At 35.6% G+C, this 17,158-nt stretch overlaps 2 protein-coding genes and 1 long non-coding RNA gene across 4 annotated transcripts; all 3 read left to right on the forward strand.

The window, feature by feature from the left end:
* Positions 1-238: 238 nt before the first annotated feature.
* LOC126912796 (uncharacterized) lies at positions 239-1,122 on the forward strand. The gene is made up of 2 exons (XR_007707445.1): positions 239-432; positions 894-1,122. It is a non-coding gene; the product is annotated as an uncharacterized LOC126912796 (long non-coding RNA).
* Positions 1,123-1,758: 636 nt separating this feature from the next.
* LOC118274105 (uncharacterized) lies at positions 1,759-5,768 on the forward strand. 2 transcript variants are annotated; one of them, XM_050706740.1, is made up of 6 exons: positions 1,759-1,846; positions 2,409-2,452; positions 4,474-4,512; positions 5,065-5,194; positions 5,312-5,374; positions 5,614-5,768. In XM_050706740.1, exons 1-6 carry the CDS (start codon positions 1,786-1,788, stop codon positions 5,751-5,753), a joined length of 477 nt encoding a protein of 158 aa, XP_050562697.1. In that variant the 5' UTR covers positions 1,759-1,785; the 3' UTR covers positions 5,754-5,768. The 2 variants fall into 2 exon arrangements, with proteins under 2 accessions (XP_050562697.1, XP_050562698.1); XM_050706741.1 differs by lacking the exon at positions 4,474-4,512.
* Positions 5,769-6,013: 245 nt separating this feature from the next.
* On the forward strand, positions 6,014-15,880 carry LOC118274071 (uncharacterized). The gene is made up of 14 exons (XM_050707507.1): positions 6,014-6,314; positions 7,567-7,944; positions 8,589-8,752; positions 9,056-9,235; positions 9,978-10,140; positions 10,332-10,378; positions 11,481-11,528; positions 11,622-11,742; positions 11,940-12,002; positions 13,166-13,263; positions 13,399-13,578; positions 13,840-14,059; positions 14,697-14,860; positions 15,398-15,880. Exons 1-14 carry the CDS (start codon positions 6,014-6,016, stop codon positions 15,878-15,880), a joined length of 2,610 nt encoding a protein of 869 aa, XP_050563464.1.
* Positions 15,881-17,158: the final 1,278 nt, after the last annotated feature.

The raw sequence follows: 17,158 nt of genomic DNA on the forward strand, positions 1-17,158 counted from the left end.
AGCAGACGTCATACAAAGCGTTATGTATAAATGAAAATCTTTTTTATGTAAATATGTATGTATTAAGTATTTTAATACAGAAACATAGTATATTTGCATATGTGTAAGACAATATTAAATGGAATTGCACCAGCACATTATTATAAAAACACATACAAGTGTATTTTTTATTGTAAGTATCTGTAATTTTTGTCCCTTTGTTTCTTCATTTTATTGTAAAAACAATCTCACAACATAGCTATGGTCAAATTATCATTTTCAATATTGCTGTGGACAAATCGTGATAATAATTCTGCAGCTTTTAATGCCTCTTCCGCGGTAGGTAATGGGGCTTCCTCGACTTCCTCTTCCTCTTCCTCTTCCCCATCACTTTCGAATTTTTCCAGAGCACTAATGTTCTGTACGATATTTTCATCGGTGGGTTCTTCGGCTGTGAGGAGACCGCTATCAATGTCAACATAATCTTCCCACATTTCCGGTGCTGCTAAAGAATCTGAATTTAGGTTTCGTGACCACAAAGATAAAGGAATGTCATCTTCTTCATCGAATTCATGTTCTGATATTTGAATAGGTACACCGTTGTGGCTTTCAATGAATCCTGCGTGTTTAAAACAGTTATGAATGGTACTTTGTGACATTTTATTCCAGGCATCATTAACCATCAAAATTGCATCTAGCACAGTTACTTTTGTAGAAGAGTTATTATCATTTGTATCAAGATAATTAATCATTTTGAGCACAAGGTTCTTCCTAAAATTCGTTTTGAGTGATCGTATTATTTCCTGATCCATTGGCTGTAGTACTAATGTTGTATTCGGCGGAAGAAAAGCAAGTGTTATAGACTTTAAATCAGTAACATTTGGATGCGCCGGGCAATTATCAACCAGCAATAGGGGGGAATTAACGAACATTATTGAAGGTAAAGAATCGTGCCGGTCATTATAACCGGACATAATTTATTAAAAATGGGTCATATAAAGCGGCATGTCACTGTAAGGGAAGTCATTATATCCGACTTTTTTATAAAGAATTTTATATGAAAACCAAACTTCGTCATGCAATTACGTTATAATAACCGGTTGGTCAATATAGGCGGAGTCATAATAAACGGATTCTTCTGTAGTTTGATATATCCAGTGTCACTGTCACAGTAAATACGAATCTAACGACACCTCTCAAGCCAAAATCCATCAAGCCGGTTAGGCTAGGCTGTAGAGCGCGCCAAACAATGATACAATTATACATACTCTCGAAAAACATAACCCTCCTTCTGGCGCAGTCGGTTAAAAATATCACTTACGTAGTATAAAACAAAGTCGCTTCCTCTGTTCCTATATCCCTTTGTATGCTTAAATCTTTAAAACTACACAACGGATTTTGATGCGGTCTTTTTAATAGATATAGTGATTCAAGAGGATGGTTTATATGTACCTATATAATACATGCATAAGATATTGCACCCACGCGAAGCTGGGTGGGTCGCTATTATAATAATAAATAAGACAACAATAAGGTGAACTTTTGTCATTTCAACAGGATAATATACTTAATATAAAAGATGCCATTATTATTTTCAAATTTTAATCAACTTTTATTGTTTAGTTGACCTTTTGGGTTTCTCATAAAATAGCACAAAATGATGTAATATATTGTATTATTTAATGTTTATTCGTTAAACACAAACGTATCCGCGTTTAGTTTACTATTCGAACAAATATGGAAGATTTTTACCTATTATCTATTTTGTGATTTTATGTGAAAATAAACCTTAAGTAACATATAAATATGAGTCAAAACAAAGTGATTTTTAAGCGCTGTATTGTGATTTTTAGTTTGTTTATCACAGGTCTTCAGTTTATAACTCGCTATCTGTTTCTGTACCCATGTGTGATTAATCGAATATTTTTAATATTGCTACCAATATTTTAATTAAAACTTTAAATGTTTAGAATAGGGATGAAAATTTTAAAATCAATTCGTTTCATTAAATAATAATTTTGTTTCATTAAATTTTTATTGCAGTTAAGTAATGATAAAATATTAGACACGTATTTTTTTTATTTTGGCGTATAAGATAACAATACTTAGATAAAACGAATCAATGTTTAGGTGTGGCAGAAAATATGTCATTTCTACTTATAAAATTTATCTAGAAGTGACATCACGCGATATTTTAAATCGATATATCTTCGAAAATATTTGTTTCCGTAAGAAAATAAAATATACGTGTCTTTAAAATATTTAAAAATCGTTTAGTCCACTCTCGTATCCTCGCTGATAATTTCTGTTTCCACTCGGCTTCTAATTAGGGTGTCATCTATATTCTATGAATATATTACCAAGTAGAGTATAAAACTATATAATTAAACTTTAAAAAAATATATTTCAAATAAACTAATTATTTTCAGCGTCTTCGCCTCAACTCATGCGGCAAAATGACTTGGATTTATATGTAAGTTTTGTAAAATTTTATTTTTTCGTCATTAACCTTTATATCAAAAAAAGTATATTAGCCATAATTTTAGGGGGGGGATTCAAATCCGTTCTTTCCGCTAAAATTAGATGTACCGTACAAAAAAAGTCACAACGCCTTAACGGGTTAGAAGTCTCACCCCTATCACATTGTATAAGTAAACAATATATTTTTAAAAGGACACAACAATTCAAACAAAATTAATCGAATGTTAATGTTGAGCTCACCTTCACATAATAATGCGTATTCAGTAAACATTTTTCAAAGACAGGCAGCACATCGAGCTAGCCTATAATTAACCACCAAGGTATTGATGCAAACATATAAAGTAAATGAAACCTTGAAACTTGTAGTTAAGGTTACATTTTGCGAAATACATAGTTGTTGTAAAAATTGGTTCTTATATTTTTCCTTATTTGTATTATAATTATTAATTAAGTATCTATTGGAAATTCCGGTTTATTTCAATAAATATATGTAGGTATAGTATGCTATAATATGAATATGGCAGTCGATTGTCCTGAAGATCAAATCGATGACCTTGAACTTAACAATCGCTTTGTTAAACCTTTTCAACTCAATATATATCAGAGACATAAATTATACCTTTTCTTTTTTTTTACCTAAACACCAAAAACTCGTTCAGATACTACGCTTAAACTAATCGGAACAGTGCCGTACCTAAATAAAATGCCAGATGTTAATTACACTTGCACAATCACACATCTTCTTGCAAAATAACAGGTAAACCAGACTACCTAATGATTGCAAAATCATTAGTAAGACGGATGTTATTTCTGCACCGTTTCTTAACACATCCATGTATACTACAATAACCACAAAACCTATTGGTAGATATTTTCAAGTGATATTTGTAACAATACAAATATCAAAAAAAGTCAATCAAAAAATGAGAACAATCTCATCATGATTTATGCTATGATGAACTAACAAGGAGAGAATTGAGAACAAGCTTATTTATCTTAAATTAACATAACTGGCGTAACAGTAACAAAAAGTATACTATGGCGAGACGCGACAATGACGACATAAAGTTATTCCCCTTAAACTAGTCTACGTACAGTAGGCACACCCACACATTCGTCAATTACATTACAAGTCCCACGTAATAGGGGACAAGCCCATTCCCATGACATAAACACAGACGTAACTATTTATACATATTTACATTAAGTACGTGTTCTGTCTCAACCTTAGAATCGTGAGCTGCGTTGTGACGTCACAGTAATTGTCTTATCTATTAATACGAACACGTGTCTCATGCCATTTTACACGAAGTGTTTCCTTGTTGTTTCAAGTTCCATGGGTTGTCTTAGAAATGTATAATTTCTAGTGGAAAGTCCTCTTTTGTAATGTTAATTAAGATGTTTTTTTTCAGTCTTATTTTATTTAGGGGTTTTTATCTAAGATATGACAACCCCATCATATCCTTTCACAAAGTTGCAACTCTTTTACAATATTATTCTGCTTAATTATACTTAATATCTATTCATCCATACGACTATACTATTACTATCTTATTTATAATTAGGATGATGACGGGGTATGAAAATTAAAAACCTATATAGTTAGGTAATGAAAAAATATTAGACACGTATTTTATTATTTTGTCATATAAGATAACAATGCCTACATAACACGTGTCAAAGTTTAGGAGTGGAAGCTAACTACGTCACAATTGAGTAATAGTTAGCGTTATAAAACGTACTCAAAAGTGACGTCATGCGATATTTCAAATCGACATATCTTCGAAAGTATTTGTTTCCTTAAAAAAATGAAAAATACGTGTCTAATATTTTAAAATAATCTACAAGACATACATTTCATTTTGTTGTATGTATTTTGTTTATTTGAGCACCAACTGATGCAGTATCCACTAGCTACGCAGGTTATGTTCTATCAAAAACCTATTTCTTTTTCTATGAACGTTAATTGTGGTTAATTGTGCAGTATTTTTTATTATTTTCTCTTGTTTTCAGTCAAACGCTAAATGGGTTTGGGATTACGGAGATGTGAATGTAAGTATCTGAAATATTTATCAACATGTTGTTATTTAAATACGTTATAAACAAAATCTATATATTAATACGTGATGCAAAATCTTTGGACCCCTTTTTACGAAAATTGCGCGGACGTAGGAGCATAAAATTTGGTACACTTATAGTTTATGTGTAGGAGAAGGTGAGAACGCTAATATTTTTCAAAAATAATGCTTATAAAGTACATTAAATCAATAAATAAAACATTACACTATTATTACATTATTTGACAAAACGTCAAAATCGACAGACATTGCGATGATATTCTCACGTCTCATATGAATAGAGTTTTCCTGTTCATGATGCGCCGGAATATATTAATTTGAATTTTACAAAACTAATAGCAATTCGTTAAATAAAAATTATCCTTGAACGTATGTTAAGTGGTATTGTAAATTAAATCGTATATGATCGAATTTCGACCACTAGGCGACCACTAGTGTTAATTATTTCACTAAACTAACTAATTACTACTACACATAATATACAAAGTAAATAATGAATCTTGATTATTATCATTATCTATTCCAGAACAGTATACAGTATACCGAGTATCCAACCATTCCACCCAAAACAGATGTAGATCTTCCAGAGATCTGTTTGCCATACGATCCACCGATGCCCAACTTTAATGCACCTGGAAAAAGAATCAGTGAAGCAAGTAAGAACATTAACTTTCTTTACCATATATTATCGCTTCTGTATACCCTTTTTGTATACCTATATGTAATTTAATACTCACGCAATAATATTATAATAACACTTTTTCTTGTTCCAGAATGCGACGAATATATTTGGTTACTCAAAAAAAGACACGAATCTACTGAAAGACACAAAAAATGTGAGTAACAAAATGGTACCTAGTAATACTTAGACGCAATATAACTACCTCTGTTTTAGTTTAACTGACGGATAATTTGATGCAATATCCGTAATACAAGAAGTGCTAGTTTACATAAACCGGTATGATGAAACAGGCCCTAAGAATTTTCAAATTTATACTTATTTATACAACTTAATCCAAGCCCGGAATCTTAAAAAGCTTGTAAAATCCAAATTCCAATGTATACGTATTTACAGGTGAAGAAGAACTGGATAGAATAGCTCCGAACAGAACCCAAAGTGCAGCATTAATTGGGGGTATTGATGCAGGACTCGGCGAGTACCCACATATGGTAAAATCTAGCCTACAACTCTACATTTTTCTGATTTTTTTATGATATTATAAGCCGGTAAACAACATGGAAGAAAGTGGCATCAGAGGTCCCGTTAACAGATGGTTTCAAAGCTATTTAAAAAATCGAACTCTATGTACAATGGTCAACAGAACAGTTGGAGATGAGGTAAGTGTTACCCTGGGAGTGCCAACTGGTTCAGTATACGGACCAGTCGGCTACATAATGCATGTTAATAGTGTCACCAACGTTATAAAGCATTGTAAGACCTTCACGATATGTGTCTACTGTACTCAGCCAACAACATGTCTGAGGCTCAAACACACATGCAAACAGACTTTGAGAACATAATAAAATGGGCCCATGACAACGGCATCATTTTAAACTTTGCTAAGACAAAAGTTATGTGCATCAGCTCGCCGTACAACATCTACATAAGAAATAGTAGTCCAAACTTACACATAACAGGGCACACATATGACTGTTTACACAACAACAAAACCAACTGTCAGTGCAAGAACATAGACATAGTAGACAAATACCGGTACCTGGGTCTAACAGTGGACAATAACTTTAACTGGAAAACACACATTAAAGATGTATGCAGTAAGCTCCAATCAATCCTGGGTAAATTCTTTCATCTAAATAGATTTGTGAGTAGAAAAATATTGTATGTATTATATTATGCACTCGTAGACTCGTTAATTGGATATGGACTGAGTTGTTACGGACTCACATTCAAAACTCAAATTGATCATGTAAAACAATTACAAACTAGATTTTTAAAATATCTTGTAAGCAAAAAAGTCAGATTGAAATGTAAGCCAAATTATGAGAAACTGTACAACATTTGTAAAATACTACCAGTGCACACCAAAGTAGAATACCTTATAGCTATGGAACAGTATAACTCAAGTGAGTATAAAGAACCTGTAACACACAGTCATACTAGGAGAGCTGTACAGGGTAAATTTGTAATACCACAAGTTAAAAATTACTATGGGAAAAGGACTAGGCAATATTTGACCCCAATAATTTATAATAAAGTAGCTTTCATAAGAAATAAAACTGTCAACCTAAACAAATTATCCTTGAAGAAAAGACTGAAGAAGGAATTTATAAATATGTTAAACACAGAAGTACCTGTTTAAAGTTAAAGTTCATTGTTTTAGATATAATAACTATAAAGATATATATTCTGTAGCCATAAATAATAGTAATAAGTAAATAGTAGTAATAAGTAATAATAGTGTATAAGTATAAGAGCGCCACTATCGCCAACAAACTGTAATACAGTTACAGGCGATTTTTGATGTAAAAGTTAAATATGTAAACTTTAATGAATAAATGATTTAAAAAAAAAAAAAAAAAAAAAGCATACGGATCTCCTGACGATAAGCAACCGCCGCCGCCCATGGACACCCGGAATCATCAGAGGCATTACAAGTGCGTTGCCGGCCTTTTGGTGGTTAGGAATTTAAGGGTTGTTGGGGAATCGGGTAGTACGGTATTAATGTTAATTTTAGTTTATTCCTTAAGTATCAGTTTATGTTCTGATTAAAACTGACGATGTCCATTCAATAGAGTTTGAGTGTAAGAAAAAGAAACAAAGAAGGCCATTTGGTTTTACAGTATCCGATGACATTAAATAGTTATTTATTTATTCATTCAACAAGCCCAACATAGTTGAACTTGAAACCTCGTTATTAGTTGTGATAACAAAGATTTTCGTTTTAGTCCTGGTTAGCGTGTATTTTTTTAATCTTCGCAGCTGTTTATAACAATAATATTTCATTAAGTCTCATCTGTGGAATTTGGAGGAATATACACGACACATAAATAAAAAGACGAAACATAGGATGGCAGGCGTTTGGGGGTACACTGGTATTCAAATGCGGCGGCTCTCTCATCAGCCCTAGGTTCGTGTTAACTGCTGCCCACTGTTCGAGAGCGTCCGACCGAGACACTACCATTACTGATCCTGTGCCCAAAGTCGTAAGACTAGAGTACACGAATATTACGAACGTAATGTCCAATTGGGATAACGTGATCACCAACATATGCGTCCACCCATATTATGCACCTCCGAAAAGGTACTATGACATCGCGCTGATGATGCTGGACCGCGATGTGTACTTCACTACATACATCCAACCAGCGTGTTTGTGGACCAAGTACGATACTTCAAGTCTTGGGCCAACGGCCACCGTGACTGGATGGGGTGTGGTTGAAACACGTAAGGAAATAATTATTTACTAGTTACTAAAGCAATTTCAGCCCACCAAAAACATAAATGTAAAAAAGGAAAGCCAAGTTCAATACAAAACTTATGCTTAGTTGTGGGCTTCGCCGCAAAAAGAATGGAAATAATTGAGTGCCAAGTTCTGTACAAAATGCAAATAATATTTTATGACTTTTGGACCTTCAAATCTTTTTAACCGTTTGAGCTAGCTTCATAAAATTTGGGCTTCTAGTGGTCCTTATTGACATAATTAAACACACGTAGTTTCATGTGCTTACGTTTTTGAGTTATAGAGGAAGTAAAAAGTGGCACTAAATGATTCATGTAATAATATATTACACTCGGCCCTGGCCGGCCAGTTCCTTTGCTTGAACTTGACAAGCTGCCGCGTGTCTAAAATTTTTTCAATGTAATTTTTACCAACAAAGCACCCTTATTACCCTTAGAGTACAGAAATTCTAACAGACAAGCTGGTACAGTGGTGCTAGGAAAGTCTGGTTAGTTGTTCCACCAACTACAGGTTTTGAGGCACCGAGATCTTGAAATAATACGTAATCAAGATCATTAATCAACTGACAGACAACTAATCAGCAACAACTAGACAAAAACCATAATTTTTAACGTGTTTTACTTTATAGTTAGCAAAACCACATCAAAGGAGTTGCAAGCCGCTGTGGTAGACCTGATAGACAGTGGGACCTGCAACCGACTGCTGAAGACTTCTTGCAATAGGAACTGGTGTGGCGTTAGCGATGATCAGCTCTGTGCTGGGAAACTGGCGGGAGGAGTGGACGCTTGTCAGGTCAGTCTACTGTGATGAGGACATCATTGTCCATTTACTTAGATTATTATGAAATACTAGCTACTTCCGCGCGGTTTCACCCGCACTGCTCGGTTCCTATTGATCGTGGCGCGATGATTTATAGCCTATAACCTTCCGTGATAAATGCGCTATCCAAAAAGAATTTTTCAAATCAGACCAGAAGTTCCTGAGATTAGCGCGTTCAAACAAACAAACAAACAAACTCTTCAGCTTTACAATATTAGTATAGATATAAGATGTTGCCCTACAATAAAACTCATTTATCTTCTTACGGCTTTCCAGGGTGACTCTGGTGGACCTCTGCAAGTTCAACTTATCAAACTCGAGGAAGGCACCATACACTACGTGGTCGGTGTGACGTCATTCGGCATTGGGTGTGCGCTACCCAACCTGCCTGGAATCTACACCAGAGTATCCAGCTACTTGGACTGGATTGAACCTATTGTGTGGCCTGATGCATTTCAATAAAGTATTTTCGAAAAAACTCTTAAAATGATATTTATATTAGACTACCTTTTTAGTTCAACGTTCAACCGATGATACATCATCAGCCGAGAGACGTCCACTGCTGAACAAAGGCCTCCCCCTTGGTCCTCCACGTAGAACGACAAGCCGCCACCTGCATCCACTGGCTCCCCGCTGACGGTACGATGATACGCTCGACGTATATTACGTCAGATATGAACGGACCTTATATTTTATCAATTTAAGTGTGGGAGAACCACGCTTTGGCACGAATGGGTCGATTCGACCGGAGTGATACCACGGCCTCACCGACGTGAAACAACGCTTGCGTTGTGTGAGTGACATTACCGGAGGCCCAATTCCTCCCCTCCCAATCTGCAATTCCCCAGCAACCTTTAAATTCCCAACCCACATAAGGCCGGCAACGCACTTGCGTCCACGACCATCAGGTGATACGTCTGTTTCATAAAAAAAGTATTGTCTTGTTACGTTATTCATTTCTGACGTCCATCTTCAAAAACCCCCCAAACGGGGAAAGTGCAGGACAGAAAACGTCAAATCCCCTTTTCAAAATGATGAATCAGGTAATGGAAGATTTGCTTCTCGTGTTCAAGGTACAATTTATTGTTCATACTACAATGATTTTACATTAAAATATATAACCGTGCTAATATGACGTTTATTTAACAATCATAAGCAGAGCTATACAAACGTGTATTGATTTCTAAGCGTATTTTAATTTAATTTAATTTATTTCTTTCTTTTTTTTTGTGAAATTGTTTTTCGTGTGCTGTTTCGTCTTTTTTTTTTAAGTGCATTAAGTGAAAATAAATTGAAAATGGGTGTCAACGTAAATGTCTGTTTGAAGAGCCTTATTGTGTTATTCAGTTTATTTATTTCAGGTACATATATCATTTATTTACATTTTTTTAAGTTAAATAATATTTGAAAGAAAATACTGCTACTTTTTTATTTTTCTAATTTTACTAACGTAGACGTAATTAAAAGAAGTTTTTATTTGCTTATATTTTAAATTAAGTTATATAAACATAGATTTACATACGTTGCATAATAATATTGACTGTATTTTCAGTATCACCTGCGTACTTTCGACATCGTATATCCCGGGACGGAACAAACGTAAGTTTTTTTTTTTCTCAACAAATACTATTATTACAAGACACTTTAGAAAAATAAATATTGCTTAAGTATATATCTATATTTACAAATAAATGATTGATTTGATTTGATTTGATCTTAATTTCAAACAAATGGTATTTTGCAAATCTTTTGTAAACTTACATACCTTTCTTTGAGCAGCTTTTCTTTCCTTGAGAGATAAAACGTGCGTTATGTTTAGATAATACCAAAAAAGTCCAATCGTTTTTAGGGCTTCCACACAAAACTGCGATGCGATGCGATGCGAATTCGCATCGCAGGAACTTGGGATGCGAATTTCTGCGATGCGATTTAGGGCTCCCATACAAAACTACGCCGCACTAAATCGCATCGCATCGCAGTTTTGTGTGGGAGCCCTTAACCAGCCCTCGGGTATCAAAAACCCGGCAAACGCGGTTGCGGTCACTCACTTTTTCATAAAACTACAGATAACAACACAAATCCTCCTTTCCGCATAACTACAATACTTGAAATGAATCCAGTCAATAAATTACACAGAATCGTGACGTCACTCTTGATATCGACATAAATAAACATTGTCACACAAATACATGTCGTTGTGTGCGGCGGGGCTTGCCCTGGACCGAAGTGTAGAGTAGTGTACTATGACGTCATCGTTGCTGTCATTGAACTGTCATGTTTTATCATTGAATAGTGCTTACCTACTCAGCTTATTGAAGGTGCTTAAGAATGTATATTTTTTTGTATATTATGGATATTGATGCTTTAGTATTAATTTGTAAAATTAAATACTGTAACGACTGCCTCGTTGGTCGAGTGGTCGCAAGTGCGACTGCCTGACAAGTGGTCTCGGGACAAAGAATTATTGGGTTTTTTTTCTGTTATTCGAAAAAAGTCTCAGTAGTATTATGGAGTCTAGAACCATGACCAGTATATGGCAGTAGGCTCACCCTCTATTACATAGGACTTATAATAAAAATATTGTACATTGAATAGCGGCATTACGAGCCGTAATGTGCACCTCTACATACCCCTTCGGGGACAAAAGGCTTGACGTCACATCATCATAAATATATTTAACCATATTTTAATTCCACAACAGGACGACGATAGATGGATTTGGGGATACGAAACCACATCGAAGAATATTGTAAGTGATTAACCGAAATATAACCAAAACTAAGTTGTTTAAAGTGATTTTTGTTTTTATTTGACTTTGACTTATACTTTATTTTACTTACAGACTACTTCAGCCCCAGCAACAGACCCAGTGCCTGCAAATATGACATCAAACGATGTCTGCCAACCGTTCAACCCACCGATGCCAGATTTCAGCAAAACTGGGCGACGAATAAGTGACATGAGTAAGTAATGACTAACATAAGTGGCATAAGTAACATAAATAAGTAACAAGTATCATAAGTAAGTAATTAGCAACATACATAAGTAATCTATGTATAATTGACACGAGTAAGAATTGAATTAAATTGAAATTAGTACTAACAGATGAAAAGTCTATTATGTTCCATTTATTTTAATTAAAATATGGTCTTTCTTTCAGAGTGTTACGAATATATTTGGCAATTAAGAGTAAGACACGAAAGGAGAACAAGAGCAGCCAAATGTAAGTATTTTTCTTGTCTGTCATAGTCAAAGAAGGTTTTTATGTTATACTAGCTACTTTCGCGCGGTTTCACCCGCACTGCTCGGCTCCTATTGGTCAAAGCGTGATGTTTTATAGTCTATAGCCTTCTTCGATAAATGGACTATGCAACACAAAAATAATTATTCAAATCGGACCAGTAGTTCCGGAGATTAGCGCGTTCAAACAAACAAACAAACAAACAAACAAACAAACAATCAAACAAACAAACTCTTCAGCTTTATAATATTAGTATAGATTAGCGACACGCCCCAGCTTCGCATGGGTGCAAGGGTGATATATTATGCATGTATTATACATAAAAAGCTTCCTTTTGCATCATTCTATCTATTTAAAAAAACGCATCAAAATCCGATGCGTAGTTTTAAAGATTTAAGCATACAAAGGGAAATAGGGACAGAAAAAGCGACTTTGTTTATCTAGAAGCAAGTAAACGAGCAAACGGATCAACTGTTTGAGTCGGATACTGCATTTATTTACCTAAGAAAGCTATTGATTATGTGTATAAAACATCACGTTACAATCAATATGAGGCGAGCACGGCGGGTGATACGGCTTGGAAGTAACAAGTAATGTAATATTATTTAATGATAATTGCTAAACAATTGCACTTGCGACTATTCCAGTGCCGAGAGAGAGAACCCTAAATCGTATGAAGATAGTAGCAAGTTTTCCTGAAATTGTTCAAACATTCAGACGTTCGGGAGAACAACAATCGTTCATTAGTAATTCAATTAGTAACTTGTTCAATTTATATTGTCTCATTGATCTAGGGGTCACATGCTTGGGAGTTCCCAAAATTAAATATACATAGTTCTTAGGTCGCGTAATGTGCTCTTGGGATTTTCGATATTGAAGGATTTTTTATACCTACTATGAAACAAACCTATTTGTTTCATAGTAGGTATAAGCCGGTAATCGAACAGAAGGATCATCTGATGATAAGTAATCGCCGCCGGCAATGGACACCAGAAGGGTTACAAGTGTGTTGCCGGCCTTTTGGGTGTTAGAAATTTAAGGGTTGTTCTGTAATCGGAGATTGGGAAGATGGAGAAGGGAAGTAATTGGGTCTTGGGTAACCTCACTCATGTTATATTTTTTATAAATTATATTTTTTATAACAGGTGCATTCGAACTATCAAGAAGTGCAGATCCAAACAAACCAGTGGCTGTTGAGGCTATAGGAGGACACGACACCGAACCTGGAGAATTTCCACATATGGTGAGCAATGTATAGTTGGTCTATTTACTAAAAAATAAAAGACTAAAGTGAAAAATTAACATTTTCATTATTCAAAACCAACTTATTGCATGATACCTATTTTCTTTTATTAACAATCTTAATCTGAAATACCAGGGCGCCATAGGATGGAAGGCGGCGACAGGAACTTGGGTGTTCAAATGCGGCAGTTCACTCATCAGCTCCAAGTTCGTGTTAACAGCAGGTCATTGCTCCCAAGCTTCCACATTAGACACGACTATAGCTGATCCTGTGCCCAAGATTGTGAGGCTGGGAGACAAGAATATTGCTGATGTGGTTCGTTATGTTTCTTTTCATATTTCTGTTCCTTTAGTTCACAGAAATAAAATCCTAGCTTTTTTACAATAACGAAATATTATTAATTTTAAAATCGTAAATCTTTTAGTTCTTGCCCAACGTAGACAGTAGACATAACCCTTGATCACAGTCGAGCGAAAATGATATGATAGTTTAATTCGATTCGTGCTAATCTAAATCGATTTCCAATTTATGGGATACCAGGACTCCATAAGTTGACAGCCACTTCATTTATTTCAGTACTCACACGGCGTGTTACCAACAGATGCCAAGATCCTCAAAATAATAGTCCACCCAAAGTATTCACCTCCGAAGAAGTACTATGACATAGCTCTGATGGAGTTAGAAAAGAACGTACGTTTCACCAAGTTCATCCAACCAGCTTGTTTGTGGAACAAATTTGATACTTCTGCCCTTGGAACAGAGGCTACGTTGACTGGATGGGGTGTCGTGGAGACTAGTAAGTTTATTTCAACTTTAATCTTATTCTTCTCTTTTTTCCTTTAACGCTTCCTAAGGACCTTACAAACAACTGTGCATTATTTGCCTATCAACCATTTAGTTTCATATCGTATCGATAACAAGAGCACGAAAAAATTGCTTATTTTTTAAATGTCAACGAAATTAGGTTTGTACATATCTAATGATATGTAACGGAAGAAAATAATAATGAAACCAATTTGCACATATTACATGACATTACATAGAGTGTTAAATTGACATTACATTAAATTGATATTATGCATAAAATCAATTACGAGAGAATTGGCTGAAAACCAGTTTATCCATGTCATTAAGACACGTGGTTAACCTATTAAAATGAGAGCCAAAAAATCAATGATCAACGGATAGTGTAATTTGTTTGCAAAGAATTGGATTTGCCTTTAATTTCCATAAAAAAATACGCTCAGGGTAAATCCATCTACTAATTTTACTCGTACATAATTCATTTAATGGTTACTTAACCCAATCCTTAGAATTTTTTTTGTGGTACAAAATCGTTATTAAGGAATAGTTTAAATAACCATTAAACGACTCTGAGTACGACAGTTAATCTATTAATAACAAATTGATTGATAAATTACTTTTCCCTGCAGACGGCCGAAAGACTTCACCTGAGCTGCAAGAAGCAGTAGTAGACCTGATAGACAGTGAGACCTGCGATCGTCTACTGAGACCGTCCTGCAACAGGAACTGGTGTGGAGTCAGAGAAGAACAGCTCTGTGCTGGCAAACTGGAGGGAGGAGTTGATGCCTGTCAGGTAAGAACATTCTTTCAGAATAGACCATCCTTTTTTTATAATTATATTCGAATCAAATTGCTACGTTAGTGAGGTTTTTTATGGTATAAGCCGGTAAACGAGCTACAGGATCACCTGATGGTAAGCAATCGCCACCGCCCATGGACACCCGAAACACTAGAAGCATTATAAATTCGTTGTCGGCCTTTTGAGAATTAGGAATTTAAGGGTTTTGGGGAATCGGGGCTTGAGAAGATGGGAAAGGGCGGTTATTGGGCCTCCGGTAACCTCACTTACACAACGAAACACAACGCAAGCGTTGTTTCACGTCGGTTTTCTCGAGGAAGACATTGCAAGTTGAATGCTTGAATCTGGTAGGTTCATTCAGCCGTTAATATTCTCAGTAAAATCTTGAGGTCTCGAAATGCATATTTCTGATCGTTAGTTTTTACGATACGACGCTACCTACCTAAAACAAAATTGACACCTTATAATATTTTTATGTCCTGGAAATATCCCCATTTTTCATGAAGTCAATAATATCTTGTTACTTCTCAGGGTGACTCCGGCGGGCCTCTCCAAGTGCAGATTCCTATCCCAATCACCACGGAAGGTTTGATGCACTACGTGGTTGGTGTAACGTCATTCGGCATTGGGTGTGCGCTACCGAACCTGCCTGGAATCTACACCAGAGTGTCCAGCTACTTGGACTGGATCGAACCCATTGTTTGGCCTCAACCAGTTGACAGTAATAAAGTAGTTTTTGTTTATGCTTTGTCTTTTATTCCTCCATACAAAATTATCCATGCCGTTAAAAAAATTAACATTGGTCAAATTGCCAATCAACCTAAAGGTTTTGCAGTACCCATATCGAAACAAAACAAGAAATGTTTATGTCCAGTGCACATGACAATAAGTTTTAATATTTTCTCACACAACCTAAATCACTTACGTAGACCAAATACAACCTCCGGGGTTGGTCTACTCAGAGGGCCCGGTGCCTCCTTTGGGTGCAGTTGGTGGACACTGGAGAGGTTTTAGTGCGGTAAAAATCCCACACTCCCTAGTTTTTTTAAGCTAGGCTAGGCGCCTTTTGGAGGTTTCCCCCGTCAACAAAAAAATAGATCAAATACCACCAAAATAATCTACTTGAAATTCTTCACTGACGAAAATCGAAATCCACTTCACTAAATAAAATCAAGGCGTTAAAACTTCAAGTACAATTTGAACGGCTTAAAAATACTTTTAAAGTCGGCACTCTGTATTAGCAATTCGGCACCTTATTTCCTGGGTAGTGTCAAGTAAATTGCTCATGAATTCCTCATAAAACGAACACTACAAACAATAAAACTAGCCTTACCCAGCGGTAGGATATCTAAGGACGTAGGCTTAACTTGACTATCTATTACACCGTAGTGTAACGTCGTCCGGAGCTGCGGACTAACCTACCGGGTTTACTGAGGCTCCGGCTCGAAAAGCAGGAGTAGTAACGGGGTGGTTTTTAATCATAAGAGTCTGACACTCCGTCTTGCCTCTCGCGCAAGGCGGGAGAAGTCATTGGATGATTTTCCCACATCAAAGAAAAAAAGTGTAACGTCGTTATTGATTTTGTTAAATTATTTAATGCTTCCGAGTGTACCATCTGAAATTACTTGTTAGTTTAAAAAACATGCTTGGCTAACTCTTCAACTTGGTTATTCATTCATTTATTCATAATTTACCAAAAACTGCAATCGATCAACAAATATGATTTGATTTGGGCACTCCAAAACCTTTAAACTTTTAGGTACAACAACCTACTACAAGTCTTGTAAGCCAGCACCCACAGTAGAGATTACTCCAAAATTTGAAAGGCTTCGCGTATCTGGAAACCATCACGTACCAACATCATTACTAACTTACAACCACCACCCACTGCAATACAAAACGAAAATCGCTGCAATAACAATACACACACACTTCGGTGTAATAAAACCCCGGCTTTACAGTAATCTTCCATTTGAGGGAGCGATTTGTCTAGTAGACGTACAGCGGTAGTTTCTCACAGACAGACATTATACTCCGCACGATGCAATCGAATGTACTCCACTACTCGCCTTCTGCCATTTCAATTTGATAAAGAATAAAAGAATTTAAATTGAATATGGATCATGTTTAGATAGCTTTGGGATTTGCATTTATGTTTACGTTTAGATCAGAGATCTCCATCAGTAGTTTGTGGTAGTTCACTATTGGACTGCTGGTTTTTTTTTTTTTTAAAGGGGGAATATCATCTAATCCTTCTCCCGCCATGGGCGAAGCACGAGGGAGTGTTATAGC

The sequence above is a fragment of the Spodoptera frugiperda genome, chromosome 3 (assembly GCF_023101765.2).
Source record: "Spodoptera frugiperda isolate SF20-4 chromosome 3, AGI-APGP_CSIRO_Sfru_2.0, whole genome shotgun sequence".
Classification (NCBI taxonomy): Eukaryota; Metazoa; Arthropoda; class Insecta; order Lepidoptera; family Noctuidae; genus Spodoptera; species Spodoptera frugiperda.

Coding starts and splice junctions, on each gene's coding strand:
- LOC118274071 (XM_050707507.1), top strand. CDS start 6,014: ATGTCTGAGGCTCAAACACACATGCAAACAGACTTTGAGAACATAATA. Junction 7,945..8,588: donor ATGGGGTGTGGTTGAAACAC/GTAAGGAAATAA, acceptor TTTACTTTATAG/TTAGCAAAACCACATCAAAG. Junction 13,264..13,398: donor CTGGAGAATTTCCACATATG/GTGAGCAATGTA, acceptor CTGAAATACCAG/GGCGCCATAGGATGGAAGGC.
- LOC118274105 (XM_050706740.1), top strand. CDS start 1,786: ATGAGTCAAAACAAAGTGATTTTTAAGCGCTGTATTGTGATTTTTAGT. Junction 4,513..5,064: donor GGGATTACGGAGATGTGAAT/GTAAGTATCTGA, acceptor TATCTATTCCAG/AACAGTATACAGTATACCGA. Junction 5,195..5,311: donor AAAAAGAATCAGTGAAGCAA/GTAAGAACATTA, acceptor TTCTTGTTCCAG/AATGCGACGAATATATTTGG.